General features: G+C 38.8%; 1 protein-coding gene across 1 annotated transcript in view; it reads right to left on the bottom strand.

Moving 5' to 3' along the window:
• Positions 1–16,924, bottom strand: part of LOC126281233 (SURP and G-patch domain-containing protein 1) — a 148,748-nt gene that overhangs the window by 28,252 nt on the left and 103,572 nt on the right. The window contains exons 10-12 of the mRNA XM_049980004.1: positions 16,319–16,452; positions 4,389–4,637; positions 2,228–2,388 (exon numbers count right to left, since the gene is read on the bottom strand). Coding sequence (XP_049835961.1) covers positions 2,228–2,388; positions 4,389–4,637; positions 16,319–16,452 — 544 coding nt within the window. The remainder of the gene's footprint in view (positions 1–2,227; positions 2,389–4,388; positions 4,638–16,318; positions 16,453–16,924) is intronic.

Genomic DNA, 16,924 nt, shown 5'->3' with positions numbered 1-16,924 from the left:
CATCAGCTCTTGTACAAACTAGGAACTGGGGTGAATAAGTCTCTCTGCCATCCTTAGCCTTTCACCCCCTACCCCCTTCCATGGTGTGGACAGGGAGGGGAATGATTGGGGATCATACTTCTGCACATTGAAGTGAGTCCTTGGACTGGCTACCATGCTGGATATCAGGCGCAAAGAAGTCCATGATCATCATCGGTGCAGAAAGCGCCACTGCATAGTGCATGGCAGAAACCGCACCCAGGAATATATCCTCGCCCAAGAGATGGAGAATGAGCAGGACTGCAATAAGCCAATGAACAAGGGGGTGAAACATCTCAATGCACGATGCACACGATGCACCATGAAGGCTCCTTTCGCCAACTGGCTCACTCTTCAGAAAAATTTGGAAGTATGGAGGTCAAACCCTACAGGGGACCATTACATAAATGCCTCTTATGACAGGCAGGAATACCGCATGCCTATTCTTATCCCCGGATACGCAGGGGAGGGAGTTAACTGCTGGATGTAATATTAAATCAAATGTTAGGTTTAATGAAAAATAGCATGGAATTTTTACTGATTTTCACAAAAAGCAAAACGAACGTTTTAAAAGCTCAATCAAATTTTCACTAGCTATTCTAGGTTCTAATGCAGCTATTGAAATGCAATTAAAGCTTGTGAGCAGATAAAAACAGACTCAAATTAGAAATAACAAAAGCTCTGACAAAGATAAAAACTGTGTTTGTTTTCCTGATTTATATGGGCTTCTACAATTTGATACTTAGCAAAAATAAATTCTTAGAGCAAATACACACCATTACAAAGAACTGAAGGACCAGGAGCATGTATCATCATCTTCAATGCAGAATGTGTGACATCTGTGTTTATTTACATCTAAATTGAATAAGCAATTCTGCTTTTAATTTCTCATCAGTGGTGTGGTAGTTTATGTGAAAATAAATCATTATTAAGCCTATATCAACAGTAATTCAATGTGTCCTGAGTTTGACTCATTGATCCTTAATTTTTGAGTGGCATTTGGAAAAGGTACTGAATCTGGTTAAAAATAATTTGGGAACACTAACCACAAGTTAACCTAGCAGATCCTCAACAATATTGATTATGCTGTGTCCAAAATGGGTTGGGAGGCACATCATCATCTAAACCAATATATTCCCCCTGCACTACTGGAACAGCAGCAATATTGAAGTACAGGTCTCCATGCTGAAAGAATCCTAGATAGGATGACATGGGTTGTCACACAGCAAAGATCGACACTGAATAAGACAGTGTGCCCTAGGAACAATGTGATGGTAGGCAATTAAAACCTCAAACTCCGTCTGTTTGTGGAAACCCCTTAATTCCAATAACAAATAACTCCATTATCAAAGAGAGATTTGGAAGTGCAAGTATTTCCCTAATCTGTCAATAACATGTCTTCTAGAAAGTAGTTACGCATTTAGCACCTTTACCTGTGTGACTTTCTACTATTCTTTTAAGAAACTGTTTTGTTGCTGATCTAAAATTTAACAAAATGGATTAACGAAGTTTGCGCTGTCTATCATCGAAAGGATTTTCAAAAGTGACCAGGGAGCTCAGGAGGAAAATGGGCAGGCAAAGAAAGACTGCATCCAGGAGTAAAATGCTCAGACAAAGAAAGAATGCATCCTTAATTGAAATGGATGAAGATTTCAGATTCCTTCCCAGTGTCCTCTGCAGTGCCCACTGAGCCAACAGTGAATGGACTAGGGGGCCACTGAATGACGGAAGAATCTACAATGCAAAAGCCGTTAAACAGCAAGAATATTTTCTATAGTTACATATAACAGATAATAATGGCAGAGGTAGATATAGTAGCAGCATTAAATAGGGATAGCAACAACAACAACAACAACAACAACAATAATAATAATAATAATAATACTAATAATTTTTGCTATATTGTAGCCACAGAGTTATTATTTTATTTAAACTAAATCTACAAACACCAATTAGGCAGCAAATATGACCTTGTACAGAAAATTATATAATTGATTATAATGTAGAGTAAATAAATAAATAAAATAGTCACTGAATCATGTATGAGCATAAGGATTTGTGGTAAGAGTCTCTTTTCATAAAAGTGTTGGGGTGTACATTGTACCATGTAAATACACAAGGTTTGTTTATGTTAGAATATAAGTAAACCACTAGTATATTGTAAATAATCAATTTAGGTGTACTTGTATTTCAAAATATTTCAACATACTTGTTAACGGGATCAACTATTCCAGTTCCATCAGAGCCAAGACCTTGGCCCTCCGTCCAACCAAGTTTCTGCAACATCTGGAAACCTATGTTGTCTTCCTTAAGTTTGTATTCTTTGTAATCAGATAAATCTGGTTCTCGACCTTCCTTCAAGGCCTGAAACTAAAAAAGAAACCTAGCATTATATTTGACCCATGAAAAGCCCTTTTATGGCACTCTGCTATGCTGGTCAGCTTTCCATTTAAACTGAAGCAGTTTATAAATGAATGTGTTGATTTCATCCATTACTTGGTTCACAGAAAAAAAAACATAAGAATAATCTGTATACAAGTATAAGAAAGCCACATGCTCCGAATCTAATAGTGGTGACAATCAATCATGAGGAACCCCCCCCCCCCCCCCTCTCTCTCTCTCTCTCTCTCTCTCTCTCTCTCTCTCTCTCTCTCTCTCTCTCTCTGTGTGTGTGTGTGTGAGTGTGTGTGTGTGTGTGTGTGTGTGTGTGTGTGTGTGTGTGTGGTTTTTACGTACAGTGATTCAATGAGTGGCAGTTAAGTTTGTCCTGCCAGACATTTATGTTAGAATGAAGATTAACAGCCTCGACATATTTATCATCCTGCCCTCAACATGAAATGCACAGTAAATTTTCGGGTGATTATCAATCAAATACCGCCGATATTTTTTCCATCCTCAGGATACAGGCTATTCATTGCTAACAGAACAGCAGAATATTGTCAAAATTAAGTAATTGTGATCACAGTTTTTCATAGTGTTCACAGTGGTCACAGACTGTATCCAACGTGTGTGTGAGATGTGCTTGTGTTTTCTATTTCTGAAGGCCCTCTGGCTGAAGGCTTAAATGTTTAGCAGTCTTTTCATTGAGCCTGTCTGTGGATCAATGCTTCCTCTATTATTGATTTATGTTTGACACTTAAAAAAAAATTAGCCATTAAATGTTACTATGCTGCAGCCTTATATAATAGTAAAGAAAACTTCTTACAAAATTTTTTAAAAACGTACATGTATACGTATTTATAGTAAGCGTCACACTGTAACATATCCAATATTAAACTGTTCTGTAGCTATACCTCCACCTCAAATATGCAGCCAATGTTCCTTTGGAACAACATGCCATTGGGGTGGGGAGGGGGCATGTGAGCACTGGGGGGGGGGGGGGAATGGACGTGCGAGTAATGAGAGGGGGGGAAGGAACGCATGAGCAACGAGCAGCAGGGAGGAGGTGTGCGAGCAATAAGGGGCGTGGAGGGGGTGTGTGGGTAACTATAGGGAGGGAGGGGTGTGTGAGCTATGAAAGGCACGGAGGGTGCGTGCAAGCTACGAGAGGCAGGGAAGGGGTATGCGAGCAATTGGGAGGGGTTGGGGGCACAAGAGCAATGAGGGGGTGTCCAGGCACATTAAGTTGGGGTGGGTGGGTGGGGGGGAGGCGGCAGCAGTCACGTGTGCTCATGAGGGGGCAGTCAGGGAATGTACGGACGTCCAAGGGAGCAAAGGAGGAAGGGGTCTTCAAGATTTTGGGGGGGGGGGGAGGGGGGTTGAGGAAGTGAACAAGTTACTGAACAAATAATAATTGGTACTCCAGGAAATTATCTCTAAAAGTATTGTTTTTTTTTAAAGGATTGTTTCTCATTACTTTGTACATGTCATGCTGTGAACCCATTGAACATAAAACATGCCATATTGTTAAACTTAAGTCACAAAAGAGTCATATGAAGGTGAATAACCCAATCTTATGTTGTAATACATATTAGTCTTCAGTTATGAAAAGCCACTTTCAAACCCAATCAACCTTGTAAACTGTTTTCACAGAGATATATTTTGTATAATTTGTACTGCAAAATCCATAAACAAATAAGAGAGCAGAAGACAATAAATACAAAGTTCATTTTAGAATAATATTTAGCAGTGACATATTTACATCTTTAAAAAAATCAGTATCATTTAAATACCATCTTGTTGCTATTTGTCAGTGATACAAATTATGAATGTGTACCAAAATTACAATGTGTGTTTCTTTACAGTTTTAGAACAGCACACGCCAAAACAGCAGGAGTAGCAGCTCAACATCCTCATGGCATTAACTCTGAAAGGTGAGAACTCTTAACAATTGCTCACCATATGTTTCAGGAGCTAAATCAATTACAAACCTTTTCCATAAAGCGTTCCAGTTCATCTGGTGGCAAGAAATCACCAATATGATGCTTTCCTTCAGCCTTTTTAGTCAGTTCTTCAGCCCACAACTGCGTGGCTTCCATTTCAGCCATCCGTAATCTATGCTCCCAAGTACCTCCATCAGTCTCCTCATCACTGTCATATTCATACTTAAACTTCCCAGCGCGTGCAAGGCGTTCAATTTCTTGTCGCTTACGCAGCATATCTTGATAAAGCAAATTTATCTGTTTCAAAAGAACACATCATTAATACATAAGATTTACACAAAAGAATCCACAGTGATCATGAGAAGTATCAAACAAAAACATCAATACAATAATAGTAGTTTCTTTAAAATGAGCCTTCACACAGACAATCAAACAAATTTTAATTACAAAATGTTTTAATACACAAGGTCCCACAAATTAACAAATTTTCAGTGAGAGATATCTTCATCTACATATATTCTCCACAGGTCACCGTACAGTGTGTGGCAGAAAGTATTTCATACAAATGTTACTGATTTTCTGTCATATTCCATTTGCATATCAAGAGAGGGAAAAATGACTGTCTCTCTACCTGCTCTAATGTCTCATATCTTATTCTCATGATCCCTATATGGGATATATGGTAATGGCAAGCATACTGGTCGCATAGTCTTCTCCAAATACAGATTCTCTAAATTTTCCCAACACAATTTTGCAAGAATACATCATCATCATTCAAGTTCCTGGAACAATTCTGTTAGACTTTTGTATGATCTATACTAACCTATTATGATCATAGTAGGCTCTCTTCCAATTTGTTCAATTTCTATTGTCATGCCTCCTTGACTCCCAACACTAAAACAAAATTCTAGAAGTCAACAGTTGCGTATCTTATAGACTTTCATTTCGAGGTGTGACAATCTGTCTTCCATTCCCCCTCCATGCTAATGATTTGATGTGACTGTCCTATTTAATACAGCTCCTCAGTATTACCCCTACATACTTGTACACTGCTGTACGAAACTTAGCGGAAGTAACTTGCACATTGTGTCACAGGCAAATAACATAGCTCAACGAAACTTGGAACCTACAGGGAAAGAAATGCTAAAATACATTACAGAAAGTAACTGAACAAAAAATCTGGTGAGACAAACTGAAAATTTTTATTCGAAAACAATAACTACACTAAGTCACCGTACTTTAGGATGGTCCCTTGGACATTGCAAAAGGTGGGACATGGATCTTAATAGGTTGTATGATCACCACAGACAGCAATGGATGTCGCTGCAATGTGCTTCCACACTGGCCACAATGTTGGGAAGGAGTTCTTGTGGTAGGGCATTGCATTCCTCCAACAATGCAGCTGACAACTGTTGGATGTTTGCTGTGAATGTGGACATGTTGCAATACATCTCCCTAATGCATCCCACATGTACTCGATGTGCTTTAAGTTGGGGAAACGGTCAGGCCAGTCAACTGGTCGAATATCCTCTCGTTCCAAGGGCTGCTCCATCTCCCCTATCTAATGTGGTTGGACACTGTCATGCATTAAAAAGAAGTCAGGGCCGAATGCAACACCGAAATGAGGTATGTGGGGAAGGGATACAGTGTCACAATAATGTTGTCCGATCAGTGTATCATTTTCAAAGATTGGGAAGTCAGTATCCCCAAGTGACATTATACCTCCCCACTCCGTAACAGCTGGACCACCAAAACAACCATGTTCGACAATGTTCCTGAGTGCATTACGCATTCGCACCTCCACCATATGAGGGAACATTCAGAATCGCTACTCAGCCTGAATTTGTTCTCATCCAAGAAGAGCATGTGACCCCATTCTTCATTGGTCCACTTCCTACACTCATAGCACCATTGCAAATGGTAATGCTGATGTGTGTATGTCAATGGACATATTGTGCACAGACTAGGAGGTAATATCTCATTTTTTATCCCATGGTAGCTTTAGCTGTTTACAGGGCTGCTACCATAGCAATGCTGTTGAGGTTGGGTGGGTGACAGAACCCCATTTTAGGAAGGGTGGGAGGTATCTTGGGCGGAATGTCCCTCATTTCATGGCATGATGATAGGCAATCAAAGCCCTAGCGAAGGATGTGGTTCAGTTGTTCCAGTCCAGGGTGGTACTGGGTGATCAAGGGGACACTCCTTTGTGGCTCATTCTTGGGGCCAGTGGGAGGATTGGGGTTTGAGGGGAAGCAGTGGACCAAGTCTGGGGGTAAAGCCCATCTGTGCAGGTTTTAGTGAGACCCTCAACATACTGAGAAAGGGCATTTTGTCATTGCAGTTACACACTAACCGGGTGGCCAGGCTCTGCGGGAGTGATTTTTTGGTGTGAATGGGATAATAGCAGTCAAACGCAGTACAGTCTGTGACCAAGAGCAAAGTAGACCACCCTGTGGCACAACAGGCATCTGAAGATAACACACTTGATTTCAATGGTTGCTTCACTACCCGAGCCCCCTGGATCTTTCCCCTCCCCACCACCTTTTCTGAACTGTGTAGTTGTACTGGATGGTTACAATTAAAGTTCAGCTACTCACAGAGGTAAAGTGTAGCCTGTAATTATCATATGACTGAGAAACTTGATAGATATGCTAATCCATTAATGCATAACTGATTTATGTTGGTCACAAGGTGTATATCTGGCACCATACAGCATTTCACCACAATCTCCAACGCTCATATCAAACAAACTGTGTAAGCAGTGGTTAATAATACAATTAACTTTATGCCTTTCTCATTTGTTTGACCTTTTCTGCCCGCATCCCATTCGTAATCTATCAAATATGGAAATATTTCTATACATCTCTTGCATTCACAGAGCTAAATTTGAACCTGGTGGCAAAAATTGGAACTAATTTTTTCCAGCACAAAGAAGTTCTGCATTAATGCATTGGAATCTCTCCCAAGTGTCACTGCAATAAGATAGTTACAGCTTGCACTGGATTTCTGTGAGTAGCTGCACTTTAATTATAGTCACCCAGTATAAAAGTAAGAAAACCTCTTAATGTACAAGCAATTTTTAAATAAATTAATGAATCTTTCTCTTTAAATGGCCTTCAATTTCAGATTCTTTAATTAAGTTCAATCATTTTTATTTTAGTCAACTATTTCATTTTCTTTACTGAGTTTTACTTTTTCATGATCATCTGAACAATTATATCTACTTCTACATCCACACTATGCATACCACTGTGAAGTGCACGGCAGAAGTTATGTCCGGTTATATCAGTTATTAGGGTTTCTTGCCATTACATTCATGTATAGAGTGCAGGAAGAATGATTGTCTGAATGCCTTGATGTATATTGCAGTTATTCTAATCTCATGTTGTTGTATATTCCTAGAGTCATAATTCAAAGCCAGCTCTTGAAACTTTGTTACTAGACTTTTTCAGCATAGTTTATGTCTGTCTTCAAGAGTCTGTGGGTTTAGATCCTTCAGAATCACTGTGACACTTTCCCATGGATCAAAAAAACCTTGACCATTCATGCTGCCCTGCTTTGAATACATTCAATAACTTCCGTTAGCCCTACCTGGGGCCCTATTCTGTATCGTTCATACCGAGCGGTGTAGTAGGTTACTCTCGGTAGCGATGTCATTTTTGATTCTTTATCGAAGTATCCTATTCAGTAAGCTTCTGAGACCTGTTACCGAACGGTCCTCCCACTGATTTTACGACAATTGTACCGAGTGGTTTTCGATTTCGGTGTGGCCCTGTCAATCGGTGAGTGGTTTACGTACACCTATAATTTGTTATTTTGAACATATTTAGTAGTCTTAGTTTTGGACTTAGTGATTGTGTTACTAAAGAATCACCAGAGGACGTATCCGGTTGGAAAGTGAGTTCATAATAGACTATTTTCCTCTGTTAGAAATATGGTTAGGTTGTTACTGTGAATAATTACATAAAAAAACGTTCTTGGTCAATATTCTTTCAAAATACATGTTTTTTAATGCAAATAAGAGTTTAAAGATAATTAAATATAAAGATATCAGCTCTGCTTATGTATATTGCATGAGTGTGAACTGACATTACTAGTGACTTTATGTACTTTTCCCCACAAATGGTTTACTTAGTAATTATCGAATTGTGTTTACAACTTTCAAGTAACAATGGAAAGCAGTTATGTGAAGCCTGATATTGGAAACCTTCCAAACTATAATGCATTTATGACTTAACACAGCACCGTTTGTCAACGAAGTCAGCCTATGTTCCTCTATACAATAGTATGAGAATTGAGCACTGTGCTTCTGTTGTTTGGCATGGCCAAGAGGTTAGCACGCCGGAATGCAATACGGAAGGACACGGGTTTGCGCATGGATGGGTGAAAAAAAATTTTTTTTTTTCATCTTCATATATGCAACATGTTTTGAGACATTGTTATTCATGTAAGATTTTTCTGCAATATTCGTTATTACTTATATGTAAGACCACACTTTCTCAATAATGATTTTGTGATTTCTGTGTGTTTAAAAACCGAAATATGAAATTGCTGGAGATCAAATTATTGTGAGTGAAGCAACTGACAGCGACCTTTATGTTTTTCTTGTCAGAAATAATTCACCATTTTTTCCGAATATGTAGCGATTTCCAAGTGTGCAGTTACTCATGAATCTAAGAACACAACTTCAATTACTGGGAATGTAACTAGCAGCAGTCATCTCCATATTCTTGCTTGTCACAAGTATTTATCTGTAAATGAATCTTCAACAACAATAGACAGAGAAGATAGATCTCCGCCGTAATATTTTAGACTGTAACACCATATAAGAAACATTTTCATTCGTAAGATGCACGTTATGAACTTCGATGCTGCAGGAGCTCTCAAAAACACTTTTTTTCAATTTTGTTTTTAAGACCCAAGTCGTTGATGTGTCATATAGGTAAGTGGGCTACTTAATCATTTAGATCTCTAGGAGTGAGTTATAACCACATTCTGTTTATCTTCTTATTCTTTGAAATTCTCAGAAGCAATTTTTGGAGGACCATATAAAATAGTGGCAGTGGTCACCAGGCCTGAATTATGATGGCAGTGTTCCACACAAAGATTTTACAGTATGTATGTGGATCACATCCATGAAGGCAAACTAAGTACCCCATTGCCACCACATTATCACCTATTTTAGTGTTTTCTGTAATTCATAACCATAACTTCATCAAGAAGCTCAATCAGGCACATGCATTAGTTTTGACTTGATTTTAGACCATTTCAGGTCAAATACACTAACCTTGAATAATGACCATCTATTTTATATGGCTCGTATTGCCGGATGTTACAGATTAGATTTAGACTTGTTCATAAGTTCAATCATGATCATCTGTGTGCTAAGTCAATAGGACGTTCATGCGTTGTAACCATAGCTAAGCAAGAGCTTAACATATACGTCTCAAAAATTTCTAGACCTAGTCATAATAATGACAATGCTGGCTTTATATTATCCTTCCCACTCCTAAGTTTTTTCTAGGTGATTAAACTTCGTGCTTAAGCACAAAATTTTCCTAGACAGGCCATACCTTGTAAGCACATGATATCTTCCTCATATCATGACCAATGAATACTTCACAAATGTTAAGATAGTCGACCTAAGTACGTTCTGCACAGGATAACATATACACCCTTTTCCTCAGCTATACCTTTTATTTCACTTTACTGGTAAATTCAAGGTCAGGAGTTAGGTTTGCTTCTTGCCCCAACAAGTAACTATCACACAGTTTATGCGCAGGCGCAAGGTATTGTGTCCGCCTAGGTGGGGCTCATGACGCTATGGTCAGTTCCAGTACAGCATTCATGGCTGCCGCATCGCGGTCGCGAAGTGGGACTGAGGCAGTTTCAGATAAGTTTTAACAGTCTGATGATAATTTATGGATTTGTAGTTTTAGCTTGACGATGTCCACTATGGACAAACGGTAGTTACTTTTACTCTGAAGAATGTGGGGTTATCCTGACTGAAATCTAGGTAAATTTTAGGTAAATGTTGTAACTGAGGCTATAGGTTATTAAAATTAAAATTAATCTGCAGAATACAGTCAAATACACTATCATTATTATGCATGCATGGAAACATGCGATCAGGGAATCTGTAAAAATTTCTATGCATTTCAGCTGAGAATCATGGAAATGGATATACTGCACCTGATACTATTAAAGAGGAGGCAAGAGCAATGAAGGTGAGTACCGCAGCTCAATGGAATGTGGCGTCATATGTTATGGCAACATAAACACAATTTTCGGTACTTTGAAGAATAGCACACCTCTGTCGTCTGCTAGCCGCTTTGTGTTTGTGGCGCTGTGTGCGCTGCAGCTCACATGCACAGATCTGCGGCCGCTTTCTTTTGATTGGCTTGAGTGACATGAACCGACAACAGCGCTTCGGTTCTCGAGATCCGAATGGTATCGCTTCTGAAATGCATACTGAATAATGCAGGGGCTCTAATTCGAGTACTAGACCGTTCGGTGCTCTTGAGCACCGAAAGATCAGCACAACAGCGGAAAGATACAGAATAGGCACCCTGGTATGGGACCCACACACTTGAGTAATATTCTACAATTGGTTGCATAAGTGATTCATAAGCACTCTCCTTTGTACACTGATTGCACTTCTCCAATATTCTACGAATAAACTGATAAATCTGCTTTACCACTACTGAGCCTGTGTGATTGTTGTATTTCATATCCCAATGAAGTACACCCAAGTATTTGTATGAGCTACACGATTCTAAGTATGAACTCATTGATATTATTCTTGTAGGGTACCATGTTTTTGTTTTTTGTTCTGTGAACAATTTTACATTTTTGAAAATTTAAAGCAACTTGCCAATCTGTGCACCACTTTGGAATCTTATCAAGATCTGACAAAATATTTATGCAGCTCCTTATTAACATTGTCCGCAAGGTAATTAATATACAACATGAAGAGCAAGAGTCCCAACACATTTCCCTGGCTTATGCCTGAAGTTACTTCTACATCTGACGACGGATTCTCCAGCCCAGATAACATGGTGGGTTCTCCCTGCCAAAAAGTCCTCAAAGCAGTCACAAATTTCACTTGGCACCCTATATGATCGTGCATTTGACAATAAGCATAGGTGTTGTACTGAGTCAAATGCTTTTTGGAAATCAAGAAATACTGCATCTACCTGACTGTGTTGATAAAAAGCTTTCAGTGTGAAAACTGCGAGTTGGATTTCCCATTGTAACATTACAGGACATATTGGGACATATTGAAGTATTCAATACTGTAGACTTTTAGGGGATGTCGATACAGATATGCAAAATGTAAAGGGAAACTTTGGTGATGTTTAAATATTGTACTGTGTCAATATTAGGACATTTTGCACAGAAAGAACAAAAATAGAATTAATGTAAATATATATTAGTGCTAGTAACCTATTTTCATTCAATTTTGTAATTATATTTCATTTTGTAAAAGAAAGACTCACTGTTTGCTGTAGCTCTGATTAATTGTATAAATTATCTGTTTTGAGCTAAATTATTTCGTATAATATGGACAAGATACTTTTAAAAACTCACCAGCTAAAGAGAAAGTCTCTAAATGAACGTTTAATGCACACTTCTGGAGCTTTCTATGGAGAAATTCTATATTATGATCGCAAAAATACGAAAACTTGTGAAAACTGTTCCATAACCTAATTTCGAAAGACGATTTGTATCAAGAAATATTGCTAAAAAGATTTATTTACGTTTTGAAACATGATTTAAATCATTTTACATATAAATAGTTGTTCTAAATCACTCAAGAAATATCCAGAATCAAATGTCAAGATATTTCTGGAAACATCGGTACAAATCTGGTGAAGGTTATCCAGAAGCTGGTAGAAAAATGTTATAAAATCTATTTGGAAATTATGCTTGTAAGAATTTATATGTACTGATCCTTTTACTTACTTTAATCTGTACTAAAATTCTGTAATGTCTAATTTAGTTTTGGGTCGTGAATTGCTATCGTATTGTAAACAAAACATTGTTAAAGACTCTCATTGTTTGGAAAGATATTAATACACCTAGGAGTTGTCAGTTGCCAGTTCGGATATGTAGTGCGGTTAGCTCGAAGAGTCAGTTGTTGAGTCTGTGAAGTCTGTCAGCTCTGTTTGTAAATAAACGTCTGTAATGAAGAATTACTTGTTGTCGTCAATATGAACTCAAGACCTTTTGCACGAAGCAGACACCTCCTAATGCAACGTTTTAATTTGGTGTTGAGGAGCTGAAATGTTATAATTTGGTTGAGGAAGCTGGGATGTTATACCATGATCGATGTTTCTTTGAATCTATGCTGGTTGGCACAGAGGAGGTCATTCTGTTTCAGATATCTCATTATGTTTCAGCTCAGAGCATGTTCTAAGATTCTAAAACAAATCAATGTCAAGGATTGGATGGCAGTTTTGTGGATCACTTATACTTCCCTCCTTGTACATGGATATGATCTGTGCTTTTTTCCAAGAACTTGGTACTGTAATATTAATTTCATTTTCCTTCCTCTTAACCCATGCTATTCTATCTCACAATTTTATAGTTTTCTCAAGTGACTTTTCCTTTTGGTGCAGATAATAATATTTTCCATGTCTGCTGATTATCCTGACTTCTAAAAAAAGTTCATTAAATTTATCAAAACTAGTGTCTATTAGCCTCTCTGCCTCTTCAATGCTCTTGTTCAAATGGCTCTGAGCACTATGGGACTTAACACCTGAGGTCATCATCAGTCCCCTAGAACTTAGAACTACTTAAACCTAACTAACCTAAGGACATCACACACATCCATGCCCAAGGCAGGATTTGAACCTGGGACCGTAGCGGTCGCACAGTTCCACACTGAAGCACCTAGAACCGCTCAACACCGGCTGGCAATGCTCTTGTTCATTTTATTAATATCCAATTATTTGGAATTTTTGTTCACACGGTGTTTCAAAAACATGGAATAAATTGCAAAATACACACAAAATCTTAAAGTTTTAGGTATGCTACTACAAATGCTCCTTGTGTCCACCATAAGCAGCATGAACAGTGTCTAAATGATAATAAACTCTACACAATATATCTGCTTTTACAAAAGTTATGGCGGCTGTTATTCCGTTCTTCATTTCTGCTGTATCATGAGGTAAACAGGAGATGAACACAATTTCCTTCATATATCCCCATAAGTAAAAATCACACACAGTCAGGTCTGGCATTCTCGAAGACCAAGAATGCAGTGCAGTATCTCTGGGTCTCATGCGCCCAATCCAGTGTTGAAGCAGAGTGTCATTGAGATACTGACATACGTTGTTGTGCCAGTGTGGTGGAGCTCCATCCTGTTGGAAAATGGAGTCATCAGAGTACTCCTCAAGTTGTGGAAAAAGCCATTTCTGCAGCATTTGAATATAGCTCTTTCCAGTCACTGTTTTCCTCAAAAATGAAGGGGCTGTACACTTTTTCACAAGAAATGGCATAAAAAATGTTCACTTCAGCTGAGTCTCTTTCATGCCCAATAACGTAACAAGGGTTCTTAAGTCCCCATACGCTCATGTTACATTGGGTTACTTTGCTGCTAACATGAAATGTTGCTTCATCACTGAAAACTAACCATGGTAAAAATTGTATCATTTTCCGTGTCCTCTACCAGAGTACTGCTGAAGTCAATCTGTTCCCATTTATCACCAAACAGACGAGCTTGCACTAATCATAGTCTGTATGGTTTATAGATCAAACAATGCCTTAACATTCACCAGTCAGTCATACAAGGCATGAAGCATTCCCAGTTCTCTGTCTGCGTAGCAAGCAGACTTTCATGCACTCTGCCCAAAAGCCTGCAGAGTCTCTCCACCGTGTCATCAGAAGTGTGAGGTTGGCCTGGGCTCTTACCTCTGCACAAGCATCCTGTCTCTTCAAATTGATACCGATGATGAATGTTTTTGGGTGCAAATGAATCAATGCCAAGATGCCAATGAAAAGCACACTGGACCAAAACCATTGACTCACTCTTTCCCAACTGCCACACACAAAATGCCTTCTGTTGAGCTAACGCCATCTTACTTCTGACTGATTGCAGAGTGAGATGACGCATTGACTGACATCTAATGGCGATTTTCTGAAACTCTAGGCCACATCCATTCAAACAGCACACATTTTCTTGCCTGCATGTCCCATGTTTTGTAATTATTACTGTCCAAAATAAGGCCATTCTTTTTGAAACACCCATACATATAAAGTGAATTATATTTATTTGATAAAACATTCTACAACAGTTTGAGGCCTGTTTCATTTTTCTTGCTTCTTCTACTATACAAGATTAACAGTGTTCCTTCTTTGCCTGCAGGTATAAGCTACACACTATTAAACCGAAATATTTCACTAAAAGTGAGTCTTCCACAATTATCATGACTTAATTACCATAAATTCTACAAGGTGTACAACTTTGCCTCCACCGTTTCCCCCCCTACATTTGAGGCTTTAATGAAACAAATTGGTTTCACATGTGTCATTCAACATATTTTCAATCACTGGCCACTACTTTCTCCCATCTTTTGGGCAGTGTACGAATCCCGTGTCAAAAAAGTTGTTCATCTTTTGAAGAGATCCACGAATCGATCCAGTTTGTGACTTCTTCATGAGATCGGAAGTGTTGGTCAGCCAGGCCACGCACCATTGATCTCAACAGGTGATAGAGGGAGCAATGTCTGGAGAAAACAGCGGGTGGGGTAGGACTTCCCATTTTAATGTTTCCAAGTACGTTTTGACCTCTTTTCGCAACATGGGGCTGAGTTTTGTTGCACATGAGAAGACACATTGACTGACTTCTAATGGTGATTTTCTGAAGCTCTCGGCGACACCCATTCAAACAGCATACATTTTCTTGCATCCATGTCCCATGTTTCATAATTATTACACATCACTTTATTGTGCCTATCGCTGTATTGCGGCCGTTTGTCTTTTAACGCTCTGCTCAAATGCATTAATTGCATTTGATGAGCACCTGTGATTGTTTTACTTGGTTTTAACACTTCATAGTGCACGACGATGAGCTCGTCCCACCAAATGCAGAGCATGATCTTGAAGCTGTGAATATTCGGTTTGGCCGTTGACGTGGAAGCATGGCCGGGATATCTCCATGATTTTTTGCGTTTATGGTTATCGCAATGAACCAATTTTTCGTCCCTGGTCACAATGCGATGCACAAATCCCTTCCGTTTCTGCCTCTGCAGCAACTGTTCACAAACACGCAAACGCTGTTCAATGTCTCTTTGTTTCAGCTCATAAACAACCCAAGCTCCTTCTTCCCGAATCATGCCCATAGCCTTGAGATGCTTTGAAATACCTTGCAGTGTCACTCCCACTAATCATGCCAATTCTTCTCGAGTTTGACGCGAGTCTTCACTTTTAATGTCTCCAATACTGCATATTCTCTCTTCCACCACTATGCTGGTCTACAGCATTAAAATCACTGTTCTTGAAGCATTGAAACCACTCACAACATGTTCTTTTACTATTAGTGTCTTTACCATACGTACTTGAGAGCATTTGATGAGACTCAGCTGCTGTTTTCTTCATACTGAAACAAAACAGTAACACCTCCAGCAAATGACAAGAATTAGGCTCGTATACTGTAATTTTCAATCAAGAACAACTTTATGATGCAGACGAAAATCAACTATGTTTGAATGAGGTTATGTTGAACGAGCTAACTGCCCAACGTCTGGGATCTGTTTCCTTCGACCAGTAAAATTGTACACCTTCTACTGCATAACTATTTGACGGAGGGGGGGAGTAGAAATGATGTTGCTCAAGCACTTTATAAAAAAAGGTGAATATCAGTATGCTGCATAAATGGGCAATGAATCAATGTGGCAGTGCAGTAATCAACAATTAGAAGCAAAAATAAATACATGATCACCTCACTCTCATAATTATATGATAACATATACTACCTTGTAATGGTCCTCTGCCTTCTTCCAGTCCTCTTCTGATAGACTGCTAGTTCCAAACGCTTGAACTGCATACTGAATAAGAGCAGGATGATTGCGTGATATTTTTGTAAGTAATGGGCTGGAACCTGTGATTGCTGTTGGCAAAAAATATAAAACTTTACAATCAAGTTTGCAGCTCAACGAAATGATTCATATTAAGCTGATCATAGAATAGGAAGAAAATGTTGCAAGAGATAAGTATTTAGAAAATTATGATTAAACAGCTGAAAGACATTTTCCACACATCCGCCTTCCATCTCCTACTACACCACTGTAACTAAGGTTTCGTCCCCCATCTAAACACTTCACTGTGACCATAGCTCTGAGTTGTAAATAGAGCAACAGCATGGATCAACTAACCAAATGCACTTTAACCATTCAATTGTGGCCAAGAGAAAATTGGATTGTCCATCTGAGTGGAAAATACCAATAAGTGTACAGTGGTAAACTTAAATGGCTCTGAATATCTGTGCACTATTTGGACTCAGATTCTGTGCTCATCAGAACAATGAATATATCATTAACACATGAGATGCCAGTACTGGTATTCTCAGATCTGCCATTACA

The sequence above is a fragment of the Schistocerca gregaria genome, chromosome 7 (genome assembly GCF_023897955.1).
Source record: "Schistocerca gregaria isolate iqSchGreg1 chromosome 7, iqSchGreg1.2, whole genome shotgun sequence".
In the NCBI taxonomy this organism is placed as follows: Eukaryota; Metazoa; Arthropoda; class Insecta; order Orthoptera; family Acrididae; genus Schistocerca; species Schistocerca gregaria.
The sequence above is the reverse complement of the archived record's forward strand: the minus strand, read 5'-3'. Positions and strand labels throughout refer to the sequence as shown.